At 42.9% G+C, this 16,999-nt stretch overlaps 1 protein-coding gene across 7 annotated transcripts in view; it reads left to right on the forward strand.

Moving 5' to 3' along the window:
• The first annotated feature begins 3,247 nt into the window (after nt 1–3,247).
• Atrx (ATRX chromatin remodeler) overlaps nt 3,248–16,999 on the forward strand; it is a 163,518-nt gene continuing 149,766 nt past the window's right edge. For 6 of the 7 annotated variants that reach the window (XM_048336717.1, XM_048336718.1, XM_048336720.1 and 3 more), the window contains exon 1: nt 3,248–3,520. In XM_048336717.1, the coding sequence (XP_048192674.1) occupies nt 3,501–3,520 (20 nt within the window). In that variant the 5' untranslated portion in view covers nt 3,248–3,500. Of the gene's footprint in view, nt 3,521–4,064; nt 4,168–16,999 lie in introns of those variants that run through there. The other variant, XM_048336722.1, reaches the window with a different exon arrangement.

A 16,999-nucleotide genomic window follows, 5' to 3' on the forward strand; every position in this document is an offset into this window, starting at 1 on the left:
AAATAAGCAAAATCACCAACTCCATATTCATGGACCACAGTCTGAGAGGAGGGCTTATGGACTGATTTCTGTGACAATTTGAAGAAAAATGCCAAGGAATGGTATACCAGTGATTTTTTTTTTCCTAAAATGGTATGGTTGGGAATCCAGAGAAAATTTCCACATGGTATTCTGGTGAAACATTTTTTCTTTTACTTTTTCTTTTGTGAGTGTCCTGGGATTTGAACTCAGGGCCTGAGTGCTGTCCTTGAGCCTTTTGTGCCCAAGGCTGGCACTCTGCCACTTGAGCTTCAACTCCACTTCTAGCTTTTTAGAGATTAACTGGAGAAAAGAGTCTATAGAAGGGCTGGGAATGTGGCTTCGTAGTAGAGTGGTTGCCTACCATGCATGAAGCCCTGGGCTCCTTTCCTCAGTACCACATACACAGAAAAAGCTGAAAGTGGTGCTGTGGCTCAAGTGGTAGAGTGATAGCTTTGAGCAAAAGAAGCTCAGGGACAATGCCCATGCCCCGAGTTCAAGCCCATGGACTGGCAGAAAAACAAAGTCTCATGCACTTAACTGCCCAGGCTGCTTCAGAAAGGTGATCCCCGGTCTTAGCCTCCTGAGTAGGTAGGATTATTGGTGTGAGCTCTGCCATGATAAAAAGCAACATGGAAACTTTCTTTCTCATGATTAATAAATACAATGAGTTCTTTTATAGCTTTAAAATTCTGATGCTTGTGTAAGTGTGGAATTTGTCATTCAAAGCTGTTTAGTATCTAGAAGTTTTATTTAAAGGCCTAGTTTAAAAATAGTGGTGATGGGGATATGGCCTAGTGGCAAGAGTGCTTGCCTCGTATACATGAGGCCCTAGGTTCAATTCCCCACATATACAGAAAAAAACGGCCAGAAGTGGTGCTGTGGCTCAAGTGGCAAAGTGAGCAAAAAGAAGCCAGGGACAGTGCTCAGGCCCTGAGTCCAGGCCCCAGGACTGGCAAAAAAAAAAATAGTGGTGAGTTTTGACAGTACTGGGTTTGAACTCAGGGCCTTGTGTTTACTAAGCAGGTGCTCTATTATTTGAGTCATCTCCCCTACCTTTTTTGCTGTATTTTTAAATAAGATTTTGAATTTATGTCTGAGTTGGCATGAACTACAGTCCTTCTATTTGCATTTCCTGCATAGCTGACAATTGCAATCTTCTATGCCCAGTTTTATTGGTTGACAAAGGATCTCAATAAGTCTTGGGAATGGGCTTGAGGCTCCATCTCTGCCTCCTGAGTTGAAATTACAGGCATAAGCTATCATGGCAGGTCAAACAATAGTCTTAAATCTCTACGTGAATTTCAACTTTAACAATAAAATGCATTGACACCTAACAGAAAAAAAAACAGTGGTGAGACAAAGGGTGAACAAATGCAACCAGTGGTACTCACTAGACACTCCATTGAAATACAGCTTGTGGGTGGGTACAGGAGGGAAAACTAGGAGAGAGGGAGGGAAGGGGAGACATTGTCCAGAAAGAATTGTACTCATTATCTGACTTATGTGACAGTAACCCTTCTGTACATCACCTTTATAATAACAATAAAAAAATAGTTGTGAGGCTGGGGTTTTGGCTCAGTGGAAGAATACTAAATTGTGAGAGAGTCTAAGTTCAGCACCAGGAACAGAAAGGTCATGCATACAATGTAGGAGGAGGAAGTGAGTATTAACTACATTACAATTTTCAATTGATAGTAAAATAAAGGACTATTTACTGTTTTCCCCCCTATCATGTAGTGTGTTTGAGACCTAGCATATATTAGTGGTGTTGAAGTGTATTTTTCAAATGAACTGCAGCTAGAGAGGAGAGAAAGATGTCCTGTAAACTGTATGTTTAAATATGCAATGTGTGGAGGACCAAAGGGAAATTTATAGCAGATAGAAAGGGCTAGTTTCTCTAATAGGCAATAGAGTATGGGCATTTGAAAGACTATGAAATATCTGCAAGCTTTTGCTAATTAAAAAGTTGCCAAAATCTATGCAATGATCAGAATGCTGTCATTGAAAAAGGCTGGAGTCTTATGATTGTTCTGGAAAGCAGCAATCCTGTCATCTACTCCTAACAGGAGCTGTTGTCCATTCTATAAAAAAATAAACGGAATCAACATGCATGCATGCATTGCAGAAAATATTTGCAAATGAAATTAGAAACTATTCAATTTTGGAGGACTGATTTATGATTTGCAGAGATTACCAATGAGGAATCAAATTAAGGCTAGGGGCCTGTGTGAAGCCATAGATTGCCTACATAGCGCCACTAGGAAGAAGGAAAGAATGTGGAAGCTGGAAAGTATTTTACAGATCATGTAATGGGGGAAAAATATGTAGATAGGCTGGTTTGGAAGCTATACATCATCACACGGAACTGGGAAAATGGCCGGCCAATGTGATGTTAGTTAGCTCCAAGTGGAAGTTTAGTTTATTCAATATAGAAAGAATAGTAGGTAGATCTCATTGCGGTTATGTGTCATGTACATAAAGATATACATAAGTATATGTACATATATTTGTAAGCATGTTGGCATGCTGAATGAATATTCCATATCAAGGAGCCGGGAAAGAAAACTGCTGATATACTGGAAGAGAAATGTATTTATATTGGATGGCCCTATAGGTTAGTGATTGAGAGTGTAGGTTAGGGGTGTAGCTCAGTGGCAGAACACATATTGTAGTATGTGCAAGGCTGTGGGGTCAATTGGAAAAAGAAAAAGGAAATAAAAGAGGAAAAAAAACCCCACCAAACCAAAACAGAGGCATGCCAAAACAGAGGGCAATGTGAAATTGGCACTGCTTTATAATTTTGTGTCTTGGTTTCCTCATCTGAAAAATGTAGGTCTCTTTTCAGAGGGTGTAAGGATGCAAGTGATAAGGCAGATAAAAGATCAGTGTAGTGCTGGGAATATAGTAAATTCTCAATAAACGTACCGCGCTTTCTATGGTGTCACCCATTAGATCCAAGCAAAGACGGATGGATCCAAAGGAGCTTTTATGGAATAAAGTCTCCATACGTCATTTAGTCATTTAGCATTTTCAGGTCAACGAGGACCGATTTGGACCCTCTATGCAAAGGTGGAGGGGATGAAATGACGTCGACCGCCTTAGCAACAGGCCCCCAAAGAAGGTGAATTTCTGTAGCCAATGAGACTCGGAGCTGGGGAGGCGGGAGCCAATGGAGGCCGGAAAGAGGAAGAGGAGGACGCGCCAATTCTCTTGCCTGAGCCTCGGCCCAACAAAATGGCGGCGGCGGCGGCGTCGCTTTGTTTCCGCGGCTCCTGCGGCGGTGGCAGTGGTGACGGCTTTTGAGCTGGGGGCGACCATCCAAGCACCAGCTGCAGGCAACTCCTCCGACTCCCGTGCATTTCGACCGGTCTCGGACGCCAGGCAGTGCAGAGCGGTCCCCGAGGGTCGCAGAAGTCGCCCAGGCGTTCCAGCAAAAAAAATCCCAACCCCAACCCAACCCAACCAAAAAAAACCAAAACATGACCGCTGAGCCCACGAGGTAAAAACGCCACCCCTTGTTCTGGACCCTGGGCGAGCTGATCCAGCCCGGGCACCCATGCGACTTGGGGGTTATCTTGGAAATGACTTTTTTGTCTTGCTGGGGGTGACGCCCGTGTGGTGCTTAGCGGCCAGCGGCATCATTTTCTCTTTCCGACGAGAAGGTGGCTGTCCGGGCTGAGTGGGGTGGGGGTGATGGCAGGGTGGGTACATGGGATGGGATGGGGTGGGGGCGCAGCATGTGCTGGGGATGCGGGGAGAGGGGGGAGGGAGGGCGCTTCTCCCAGCTCCTCTAAGCGTTGTGAAGCTTTAGGTTGGCCTCATCTTGTTTATTTCGTGGGTGCCTGTGGGATTGGATTGAGACCCCGAAGTCGGGGCGGTCTTTGGCATCTCGATCATTCTTCTTAATCTTTGGGCCTAAGAAACTGCGTGGGGAAAGAAGCGCGCGGGAGGGGGGGCAGGGTGGGAAGAGGGGGAGGGGCGGCGGGAGGATGTGAGAGCCTGGGACGACTTAGTGGCATTTACCCTGCTGGAGACGGGAAGTACCCGGTTGTGGGGATTTATTTTTCCTCTCCCCCTCCCCACCGGTCCTCCTGCAGCCCCTGGAGATTGGACGAGGGGACGAGACTTAGGATACAGCTTCCCCAGGTATTTCGATTCTTTCTTAACTTCAAATCCTGAACAGTATCCTTGGATTTAGCCTGGAGGGAATGGGGAAAGGATAATTAATTAATGCAAGGTTTTGCTTCTTCAGAACCGGAGTATACTACTTTCTTTGTGAAGTCCGGCTTTTAATGGGACTTCAAAAGGTTGTTTTCCCCTCCAACCTTATGGGCAAATTTCGTATCGAAGTAATCGGACTCTATTTTTATTTGTTCCAAAAGGGATAGGGAGTGGATTAACGGGGCTCGTGTGAAGGAAGATATATGGCAAGGGTATGTTAGCTGGCAGGCCGTCTGTTACCAATCAAGTAGGTTTATTAGGTTGAGGCTGTTTTCCACGCGTGTTTGTGATTTGCTTCTTGACAGTTGGACCGTGAATGTGAAATGTATACCACTTTCACGCAGGTGGCTGGCTTGCTTTTCAAGTAGTTGTTCTGACATTTCATCCCACGAAGCGAATTAACGAATTTTACTCCTCCGTGTTCCATCCTTAGTACCTAGTGGCAAAACAAAATTACAGGGAGCATGGGTCAGGATTCTGTTCACAGTCGGCAAATATGTGATTTGGAGTGACTATTACGGTGGCATATTATGTTTTTAGTACACTTTGAGAATGGAGAATTAGAGAAGGAGCCCATAATCTGTTTTGCTGCATTAACAAGCCAACACATACATCATTTCCTTTCGTTGGGGAAAATAGACTTGAATTCTTCAAGTCTAGAGCTTGAGTTGTGTAAAGATGGTTGCTTCCTTCCTGAATTCGGGCTAATTGCTTCCAGTATAACAAGTCTTTATTTATAGGGTATTTAGGACAGAAAAGGTGTCCGGCACAACTTCTTGGATGGTTGTTATCTGACCTCCATGTTCCTAAGAAGGAATAGGGCAGCTTCCAGTTAAATGTCTCGCACAAAGCCTGCATTTAAAGCCATGCATTGGTGGAGCTGGACTAAATGCTAACACTTGTATTCAGCATTCTAGATGGGGAGCCTGGACCACCCAGGCTATACAGTGAAAAGGTATCGGAAGAACAAAAAACCCTGAGAAACAAAACCGTAGTTGGGAGCCCTGCAGGGTAGTGTGCCTGCAGCCTCGGTGCTGGGGAGGCACGGGTTGAGCTCCAAGTTCCAGACCAGCCTTAGGCAACCAAATGAAACCTAGTCTCTAATGAACAACCAAAACCAAAACCGAGGTGGTACTCTGATTTTCTTATAGTTTCTTTTCTCTTGGTTTTCCTCCCCTTCCCTCCAGTTCCCTCCTCTCCTCTCTCCCCTCCCCTTCTTTTCCTTTCCCTTCCCCCCTCCCCTCTCCCTTTTATTTTCCCTTCCCTTCCTTTTAATTCCATTCCATTTCTTCCTTCCCTCCCTTCTTTCCTTCTGAAGGTTGACATTTCCTTGTGAAGGGAGACAGAATCTTGCTATGTTGCTCAAGCTGGATTTCAACTCCTGGGCTTTAATCTTCCTGCCTCAGCCTACTTAGTAGCAGGGACTCTAGGCATGTCCCACTGCCACCCCAGAGACCACTAGCCCCCCTTCCTTTCCTTCTTTCTTTCGAGGGACAAATTATGTATGGAATTTTGGATTAAAACCTGGGGGTGTGGCTGTGAACTCCTGCTGGGCCATCTTGAGACTTTGAGTACAAACCTTAGTACTGAAGGAAGAAAAAGGATTTTTAAAGTAGGATAGCTCATTTTACTCCAGGGTCAGATTTCTTTACTAGCCTTGATTTTTTTTTTTTTTTAGGTCTGGTGATAAGGATAATAATCATAATTAAGGTTGAGTGCATGTCCTTGTTTTTCTGCACAATGTCAGTTATTCCTCAGAATAGCCTTGTGAGGGACTACTTGAGTTCCCCCATTTTACATGTAAGGGAGTAACCGAAACACAGAATTTAACTTAAGTTAATACTGAAGTTATACAGCTTCTAATTGGTGGAGCTAGAACCCTGTCTTGACTTTCCTGTCTGGGCTGGCTTCAACCCATCATCCTCAGATCTCAGCCACCTAAATAAATAGCTAGGATTACAAGTGTGAGCCACCTGTGTGCCCAGCCTTTGCTGGTTCTTCTCCCCCTCCCCCTTTTTTTAAGTTGGACATGGAACTTGAACTCAGGGCCTGGATGTTATCCCTGAGGTTCATTACTCATACTAGCGATACCACTTTGAGCCATAGTGCCACTTCTGGTTTTCTGGGTATTAATTGGAGATAAGTGTCTCATGGGGACTTTTCTGCCTGGGCTGGCTTTGAACTGTGATCCTCAGATCTCAGTCTCCTAAGTAGTTAGGATCACAGGTTTGAGCCACTGATGCCCAGCTTCTTTTCCTTTTTAATTATTAACTGGTTATAAAAAAAAGGTTACAGTTCCCTAAGTCAGGTTATGAAGACAATGCATCTTGGTTAACGTCACTTCCTCCATCTTTCTCCCCCATCTTTTCCTCTCCCTTCCCTATCCTCAAATTAGGGAAGTTCATTTTTTACATAATGTACATTGAATATAATAACTGAATTTGCTCACCCTTCCTCTCTCCATGTGCCCTCTCCTTTGCCCTCTCCCCCTAAATGAGTTTCTACTTCCTGGTATTCATCTTGGTAAACAGTACATTAGTTGTTCAGAAGAGTTACAGTCTTGGACTCCTCCCATATATATATGTATATTATGTATATATATATACATAATCCTTTAGTCAGTTTGTGTATATATGCATAGGCCCTGTATATGTTATCAAGCATGTTTCTATTTTAGATCTCTGCTGGTTATTTTAGAGGTAGTGTCTTGTGAACTTTTCTGCCTACGCTGGCATTGAATTGTCATCCTTCTGGTCTCAGCTGCTGGAGTAGCTAGATTATAGGCATGAGCCACTGGTGCCTAGCGATAATGAATGCCCTGTTTTTAATATCCAAAAGTACTCTGTATGAGATAATGAAACACTTACATCCAGGAGTGTCTTAATCCATGTGAAAAACCCCTTGTATATAAATTCAGGGAATTAATTAAGAAGTGTAACATTCTCTGATGATACACAACACATGTTTCAAGTGGTGGGGGCTTTCAGAACTGTTATAGACTGAAGTATCATTTATCTTTCAAGCCATAATCAGTTAAAATAATCTACTAGGTATACTAGATCCTTCAGTACTCTAGATTCATTCTCTTTTCCCTCTCCTCCCTCTCCATTGCCCCCCAGTTTTTGAGATCTACTTAGCCCAAGATGTTCTGGAATAGCATAGGCTCTGCCTCCTAAATGCTGAGATTACCGGTGTGAACCATCATGTTTGGCTTGATTGTCTTTAACTATGAAACAGAAGTATAATATGAGCATTTCTATACATTATCATTAATTTGATTTTGGATAGTAGCTCCTGTTTTATCACATCTTCTATGATGTTTTTACTTGTGTTCATTAAAAAAAAAATAAGGGTTCTAATGGGAGAAAAATGGCCAGAAGGCAAGAGGAAGGAAAATAAGCCATTTTCTTAGCCTGGCTAAATAATAAATTATATATATATATATACATATATATATATATATATATATATATATATATATATATATATATATATATATGATTTTTTTTTTGCCAGTCCTGAGCCTTGAACTTAGGGCCCGGGCACTGTCCCTGAGCTTCTTTTTTGCTCAAGGCTAGCACTCTACCACTTGAACTACAGCACCATTTCTGGCTTTTTCTGTGTATGTGGTACAGAGGAATCCAACCAGAGGCATCATGCATGCTAGGCAAGCACGTATTATACCAATGAGCCATATTCCCAGCCAGTAAATATTTCTTAAGTTTTTACTTTCTTTTTTGTGAGACAAAGTGAAGCATATTTCCCTTCATTATTCAGGCTGGCCTCAACTCTCTCCACCCTTCCTGTCTCAGCCTCCCAAGTGGCCATACCTCCCTGGTTTTACTGTTTTAGTTTCATAGTATTGGGGCTTGTACTCCAAGTTTCTTCCTTGTTAGGTGGATGTCCTATCACTTGAGCCACTCAGTCCTTTTTGTTTAGTTCTCAAATAGGGTTTCTCTTTTATTTCCCCTACCAGGGCTGGGCCTCAGATAGTCTCAGACTATTGATTCTCCTATCCACATTCTACTGCATAACTACCATGCAGGGTAGTGACGGAGTCTCTTATTTTTTGCTAGGGCCTTCTGAGTAGCTGAGATTATAGGTATGAACTACCATGCCCTGTCTGGCTCGTAGACTTTGTTTTATCTTTGCATGTTCTCCTCCACACCTTTTGGTTGTTTTCAATAACGTTGGCTTGTTTCCTCAAAATTTTCAACTTACGAAACCTCTCACTGTTAAACTTTACTTGCTTATGAAGATCTTTGTCTCAAGATTTGATAGAATTTGGCATTTTAATTCTCATAACAGCTAATGTATAACTTATGTGCTTATTTTTTTCCTATGATACTGGGGCTATGAGACTTGGGCTGTCTGCTTTATCCCTGAGCCACTTTCCCAGCCCAGCATTAAGACAGCAGTTGTCTAAATTGAGAGAAGCCGAATTCTGAAAGTTCGTAGTTAGCAAGCAATAACCTAGCTTTAAAAAATGTTCTGGAAGGTGGTAGTTAGCAAGCAATAGCCTAACTTTTGAAAAATGTTATCTGTGAACTATTTTACATTTTTACCATGTATAGTGTTAGGCCAGACCTGTGGAATTGGAGAAAGTGCAAACTTTCTAAGGGTTTTTTGCACATACCCATCAACTATTTCATTACTATTATGGGTTGGGATGAAAAGTTTTACATAATTTTGGTTAGACTAGCTCTTATTACTGCCAACCTTTGATAATTTGGCCATAAACTATTAGTTGTGTCATATATATACATATATATGCATATGTAATACATTTTAAAGTTTTATTTATTTTTAATTTATTCTGTATTGTCAAAGTGATGTACAGAGGGGTTACAGTTTCATATGCAAGACAGTGCGTACATTTCTTATCCAACTTGTTACCTCCTCCCTCATCTACCCCCCTCCACCCTCCCAAGTTTTAATTAATTAATTAATATCTTTTCTTTTTTGGTACTGGGGATTGAACCCAGGACATTGCACTTGCTAGGCAAGCGCTTTGCCACTGTGCTACATCCTAGCCCCTAAGTTTTATTTTTGTGCCAGTACAAGGGCTTGAACTCAGGGCCTATGTGATATCGTTTAGCTTTTCTGGCTCAAGGCTGGCACTCTGCCACTTGAGCCATACTTCCACTTCTTGTTCTTTTGGTGGTTAATTGGAAATAGAGTCTCACAGACTTTACTGTCCAGGCTGGCTTTGAACCACTAGCCTCAGCTCTCAGCTTTGTGAGTACCTAGGATTACAGGTATGAGCTTGTGATACTTCTGTATTCTACAGTGTCCTGTAGTATATGTTTACTCATGTATCTTAGTTTAGTACCTGTCCATGTGTGCTTGATAGCCTGTAGTATGGGTTTTTTTCTTTTTTTTTTTTGCCAGTCCTGGGGCTTGAACTCAGGGCCTGAGCACTGTCCCTGGCTTCTTTTTGCTCAAGGCTAGCACTCTGCCACTTGAGCCACAGCACCACTTCTGGCCATTTTCTATATATGTGGTGCTGGGGAATCGAACCCAGGGCTTCATGTATATAAGACGAGCATTCTTACGACTAGGCCATATTCCCAGCCCAGCCTGTATATGTTTATTCTCCATTTCTTGTTTGTAATAGTAACTTTAACAGATATTGAAGGAAGTAACATGGTTGTATCAGCAGGTTTTTGGTTTTGCTATGGAATTTGTTTCATATTTATCATATTCATGCCTCAGTTTGCTGAATGCTGGGATTACAGGTGGGCCCCAACAAGCCCAGTGTAACAGCAGTGTTTAAAAGACAGTAAACTAGGGGCTGGGAATGTGGCTTAGCGGTAGAGTGCTTGTCTAGCATTCATGAAGCCCTGGGTTGGATTCCTTAACACCACAGAAAAAGCCAGAAGTGGCGCTGTGGCTCAAGAGGTAGAATGCTAGCCTTGAGCAAAAAGAAACTAGGGACAGTGCTCAGGCCCTGAGTTCAAGCCCCAGGATTGGCAAAAAAAAAAAAAAAGACAGTAAACTAGCCCCGTGCCAGTGGCTTAGGCCTGTAATTCCAGTTACTCAGGAGGCTGAGATCAGAGGATCAGGATTTGAAGGCAGGAAGTATATGACTCTTATCTCCAATTAGTCACCAAAAAGGTGGAGGTAGAGCTGTAACTCAAGTGGTAGAGGGCTAGCCTTGGGGAATAAAGCTCTGAAAGAGTGCCCAGGCTGAGTTCAAGCCCCAGCACCAAAACCAAAACAAAAAACTAGAGCTTTTTTTTGGGGGGGGGGTATTTATTTATTTTTGTTGGTTGTGAGCCACAGTGCCATTTCTGGTGGTTAATTGGGGGTAAGAGTCTCAGGTACTTTCCTGCCCGGTCTGGGTTTGAACCTTGATCCTCAGATCTCAGCCTCCTGAGTAGCTAGGATTACAGACTTGAGCCACCAGTACTGGCTATTTTTTTTTTATTAAAAAATTTTTCAAACAATGTAAAGACAGCCTGAAACTCAGCAGTTTGAAAAAATGCTGGTAATGTATGAACCCTGAACAGTGAGCCAAAGCTAGATTCTTAGGTGTAACTAACTGCCCCCTAACTGATTGTGTCACCTTGAACAAACCATTTATTTTTGCTTTGCCATTTGTACAATGAATTTTTCTGAGATATTCCATTCAATTACTTTAAAAAATAATGGGTTGGGGGGGTGGCTCAAGTGATAGAGTGCCTGACTAGCAAGCATGAGTCCTGAATTTATTCTCTAGTACTGCCTCCCCTCCCAATTCCTCTAACCCAAACTCTGCTTGTATGAATGTTAATCTTTTTTAAAAATCTCCTTTTGGCCTGGTTAGGAGAAAGGTAGCTTGAGGCAAAGTTTCTTTAGTGTGTTTGCATCTATTCTCCTTTCCCTCACTACAATTTAAATAGTTAGGCTATGTATATTTGGTTGTTAATCTGTGTATTGTAGGGTGTAAGTATGTGTAAACATTTACTAGAAAGCAGAAGCATTTTGTTGCAAAGTGTTCTATTTGAAACGATTGCTCCAGCATGTTTCCATCCTTTGGGTTTGTGGGTGGTACTTGAGAAAGGCCTCCATTAGTTCTAATCTATTGCTCTTTTTGCCTTGGGGATAGGTTCTTTGAATTTTGCCCTCTAGCCATTACTTTCAGATCCTGGCTCTGGGACTTTGTCTCTTCATTTTGGCTTAATATAGTCATTCTGGAGTCCAGCTCACTTGTTCACTCATCTACACAGTGTGTATAAAATGATTGGCTTGGTAGCTGTGTTCCCCTACCAGTACCTTGCACTCTGGTTCTGGGTAAGTGCCTGCAGTTTGTCCAATCCTGGGTAGCTAAGTGAAGGGGTGTGGTAGGCATTGGGCCTGGGTGTAAAAAGGGCAATAAAATTCATACCTTAAGGTATTCTTTAAAATTTTTTATTGTTATTATAAAGGTGGTATATAGAGAATTTACAGTTATTTATCTCAAGTAAAGAGTACATTTCTTTTTGGACAATGTCACCTCTTCCCTCATTCTCTCCCTTAAGGTATTCTTTTTTTTTTGCCAGGGCCTGAGCACTGTCCCTGGCTTCTTTTTGCTCAAGGCTAGCACTCTACCACTTGAGCCACAGTGCCACCTCTGCCTTTTTCTATATATGTGGTGCTGGGGAATTGAACCCGGGGCTTCATATATATGAGGCAGGCACTCTACCACTAGGCCATATTCCCAACCCCCCTTAAGGTATTCTTAATCCTGGGAGAGAGATTGGGAAGTCAATAAATGTTTTAGTCTTTGCTTGTGCTAGCAATCAGAAAGGAAGAAAACCCTGGTTTTAGGGACATCTTGGAAAGTTTGGAGAGGAAATGGTACTCTTTGACTCTGGAGTGATTGGCATTTAAGGGTTGGATATGTGAAAGACAGGACAGTCTAGGCAGAAAGATTAGATTTACTTTTTATTGGCCAGTCTTGGCTTGAACTCAGGGCCTGGACACTTTCCCTGAGCTTCTTTTGCTCAAGGCTATCTCTCTTGAGCTTCTTTTGCTCAAGGATATCTCTCTACCACTTGAGCCACAGCATCACTTCTGGCTTTTTCTTTTTTTGGGGCCAGTCCTGGGCCTTGGACTCAGGGCCTGAGCACTGTCCCTGGCTTCTTCCCGCTCAAGGCTAGCATTCTGCCACCTGAGCCACAGTGCCCCTTCTGGCCATTTTCCATATATGTGGTGCTGGGGAATCGAACCCAGAGCTTCATGTGTAGGAGGCAAGCACTCTTGCCACTAGGCCATATTCCCAGCCCCAACTTTTGGCTTTTTCTGTCTATGTGGTCCTGAGGAATTCAACTTGAGGTGGCTTGTCAAAATGGTGCAAAGACCACAGGACACTGGAACTTCTCATGTGGTACCCCTCCCCTGAAGGGGTTTCTGTCCCCTGGCAGCCAGCCCATCAAGGGCAGTGGCTTCAAGGAACCCAGATGCCCTCCTTGGCCCTGGGATCTCTGTGGAATCTCCATATTTTGTAAGGTGATAAATCAGAGAAGCCACATTTTGAGAGGTCGAATTTTGGAGTCTTTAGTAGAGTGCTAGCAGTCTATAGGCAGCCAGTTGTTACAAAGGCCTGCAAATATACTTAACACTTTTTTTGGTCAGTTGTGAGGCTTGAACTCTGGGCCTAGGCGCTGCCCCTGAGCCCTTTAGCTCAAGGCTAGCTAGCACTCTACCACTTGAGCCACAGTGCCACTTCTAGTTTTCTGGTGGTTAATTGGAGTTGAAAATCTCACAGCCTGCGGGCTTTAAACCTTGATTCTCAGAGCTCAACCGCCTGACTAGCTAGGATTACAGGCAGGAATAATGGGCACCCAGCACACTTAACACTCTGAGGAAACAGGCCAGAGAGGAAAGAAAGAACAAAAGCAATACCAACAAACCAATTCAATTCCAATGGAGAGCTGAAGTAGGACACCAGGGTGACTGGAGAACAGCTAGGAGACAGGACACAAGTGGGGAACAAGGAGACATGTGGCATGGTGCCTGGGCTGTTCCAGGCCTAAATAGGCTCAGGTCAGGGGGCAGGGTCACAGGAAGCTCCTAATCTCAGGCACTGGACTGATAACCTATTGGCCAAGTGCCTGCCCCTGCCTCCAGGGATCTGGGAAGACTGATGCCTGACCACCCTGCTTCAGAACTGAGTGAGGGCTTTATGCATGCTAGGTGAGCTGTCTGCCACTAAACCGCTTTGCTAGCCCTAGATTTACTTAATTATATCTGTAATGTGTGTGTGTGCACGCGCACGTGCGTGTGCACGTGTGCTGGTCCAGTGGTGAACTTAGGTCCTGGGTACATGTCCCTGAGGTTTTTTGCCTCAAAGCTAGCATTGTACCACTTGAGCAACCTTTCCACTTCCAGATTTCTGCTTGTTAATTGGAGATAAGAGTCTCCAGGACTTTCCTGCCCCACCAGCTTTGAAATGCAATCCTCAAATTGCAGCCTCCTGAGTGAGCAAAACTCATAATCTTATCTCCTTTGGAGGCTGAGATCTAGCGATCATAGACTTTACTGCCTCGGCTTGCTTTGAATATCCATCTTAAGATTTCAGCCTTCTGAGTAGCTAGGGTTACAGGTAGAAGCCACTGATGCCTGACTTTTAGTTGTCTTTATTTTGATTATTTTAAAGTAGTGAGTTACTTTGGGTACCATGTGATTTATAAAATCCAAAATAAAGCCCAGTGATGGCGGCTCATCATTCCTGTAATCTTAAGTAGTCATGAGGCAAGAGTAAGGATCACAGTTTGAAGCCAGCCCAGGCAGAAAAGTCAGTGAGACATTTTATCTCCAATTAACCCCCAAAGGGCCAGAAGTGGAATTGTTGCTCAAGTAGTAGAGCACTAGCCTTGAGTACAAAAGTTCAGGGGCAGTGCCTTGGATCTGTGTGCAAGCATACGCACACACACATACATACACACACACACACACAGAGTCTAAATTAGGGCTGGGAGTATGTTTCAATAGCAGAGTGTTTGCTTGGTTTGCAAGAGGTCTTGGGTTTAATTTCTAGCACAGAAAAAGAACAAAATTAACAACCTTCGTGGAGTTGGCTGCACAGCTCAGTGTTAATGAGCATCTGCCTAGCAAACAAGAGCCCAGGGTTCAAACCACAGTACTGCCAAACAGAAAAGGTTTCACATACTACATTAGTTATTTTGCTTAATTTATACCAGTCATTTTATTTTATTTTATTGGAGCTAGTCCCGGGGCTTGAACTCAAGGCCTGGGACTAGTGCTCTACCTCTTGAGCCACAGCTCCATTTCCAGCATGTGAGCCACAGCTCCATTTCCTGTGCGTGTGTGTGTGTGTGTGTGTGTGTGTGTGTGTGTGTGTAATTGGAGATGAGAGTTTAAAGGACTTCCCTGCTCAGACTGGCCTTGAACCATGATTTTCAGATCTCAGCCTTCTGAGTAGCTAGGATTACAGGCATGAGCTTAGTTTATCTTTTAGTATTTCAAATTTAGTTCTGTTACATTTCTTTCTCTGAAAATTTTTATTTTTTAATTTTTATTTTTTTCCATTTTTTCTTTTATTGCCAAAATGATGTACAGAGAGGTTACAGTTTCATATGTTAGGCCTTGGGTACATTTCTTGTACTGTTTGTTACCTCCTCCCTCATTCCCCCCTCCCCCCTTCCCTTTTCTCTCTCCCCCCATGAGTTGTTCAGTTGGTTTACACCAGTTTTGCAAGTATTTCTTTTGTAGTAGTTTGTCTTTTTATCCTTTGTCTCTCGATTTTGATATTCCTTTTCACTTCCTTAGTTCTAATACCAGTATATACAGTTTTGGATTTGTTTTAACAAGATTGATCGATTGGGGAAGAATTTAGCCTAAAGAAAAGTTCACATTCGCGTACCCAGGATTGTGTTTGCTGGGTTAGAGGTCAGAAGCTACGAACTGGGCTTTTTTTCTTTTTGTAAATCAAGTTGTATAGGAATAACTCCACTCCTATGCTTACATTTGTTGAATGCTTTGTAGTTAAGGTGCAGGGTTGAGTATTTTCAGTGGGGGCTTTCTGGTGGACCAAGCCTGAAGTATTCACTACTTGGCCCTTTAATAGAAAGAGTTTGCTGATTCCTGCACTAGGTAAATTCAGGAAAGCACCAGAGTTGAATACAGCTGCATAAAAATGCATGCATAAACTTGTAGACCATTCAAACTTATGCCAGCTATGTAAGGTCAACACTGGTTGGAACTTCACCTTTGTGGTTAGAAGCCACACTCATCCACTACTGCTGTTAGAATTTTCTTGGGTTTCAGATTAATTTCTACTACTTCACCTTAATTCCTAAACTGTAGTCCTGCCCGTGCCCCTTCCCAAGGTCAAATTCCCTACCTATTGTACTTGTACATTTCGGAGTTACAGTAATGTATAAGCTACAAAACTGCTATCATTTTTTTCTTAGATTCTCATTTGTGTGTATGTGCATGTGCTGGTACTAGAGCTTGAACTAGGTCCTAGGTGCTGTCCCTTAGCTTTTCTGCTCAAGGCCGGCACTTTTCCACTTGTAGCTTTTTGCTGATTAATTAGAGATAAGAGTCTCATGGACTTTCCTGCCTGGGCTGGCTTTGAACCATGATCCTCAGGTGTCAGCCTCCTGAGTAACGTGGATTACAGATGTGAACCACTGGTGCCTGACTTTTCTTTTTAAACGTGTTAGAGAAAATGTCTTTTTTTAAAAAAAATTCCAGTCCTGGGGCTTGAACTCAGGGCCTGAGCACTGTCCCTGGCTTCTTTTTGCTCAAGGCTAGCACTCTACCACTTGAGCCACAGCGCCACTTCCGGCTTTTTCTATATATGTGGTGCTGAGGAGTCGAACCCAGGGCTTCATGCATGCTAGGCAAGCACTCTACCACTGAACCACATTCCCAGCCCGAGAAAATGTTTTTGAATGTTGTGTTTCTAACTTCATTTTTCCTGTGACTTCTGTAGTGTTGATTGCACAATTTGGATTTTTTATTTTTTTAAATTGTTACTGTAAAGGTGATGTATAGAGGGGTTGCAGTTATGTAAGTTAAATAATGAATACATTTCTTTTTGGACAATGTTATCCCTTCCCTCACTCTCTCCCAGCTTTTCCCTCCTGTCTCCACCTACAAATTGTATAGTTCATTTTTTCTTTTTAAAAAAAATTATTTTAGGGGCTGGGAATATGGCCTAGTGGTAGAGTGCTTGCCTCGTATACATGAAGCCCTGGGTTTGATTTCCCAGCACCACATATATAGAAAATGGCCAGAAGGGGTGCTGTGGCTCAAGTGGCAGAGTGCTAGCCTTGAGCAAAAAGAAGCCAGGGACAGTGCTCAGGCCCTGAGTCCAAGGCAAAAAAAATATTGTAAAGGTGATGTACAGAGGGGTTATAGTTACATAAGTCAGATAATGAGTACATTTCTTTTTGAACAGTGTCATACCCTCCCTCATTTTCTCCCAGTTTTTTCCTACTGGACCTCTTCCCCACAAGTTGTATGGCCCATTTTCAACATAGAGACTAGTGAGTACCATTGTTGCATGGATTTTTTCTTTTGCCAATTCTGGGGCTTGAACTCAGGGCCTGGGTACTGTCTCTGAGCTTCTTTTGCTCTACCACTTGAGCCACAGCACCATTTCCAGCTTTTTCTGTTTATGTGGTACTTAGGAATCAAACCCAGGGCTTAGTGCATGCTAGGCAAGCACTCTACCACTGAGCTGCATTTCAAGCCTTACATGGATTTTTTATATAATTTTTTTTTAATATTTTGCCAGTCCTGGGGCTTGGACTCAGGGCCT

This window comes from Perognathus longimembris, chromosome 28 (genome assembly GCF_023159225.1).
Source record: "Perognathus longimembris pacificus isolate PPM17 chromosome 28, ASM2315922v1, whole genome shotgun sequence".
Taxonomy (NCBI): Eukaryota; Metazoa; Chordata; class Mammalia; order Rodentia; family Heteromyidae; genus Perognathus; species Perognathus longimembris.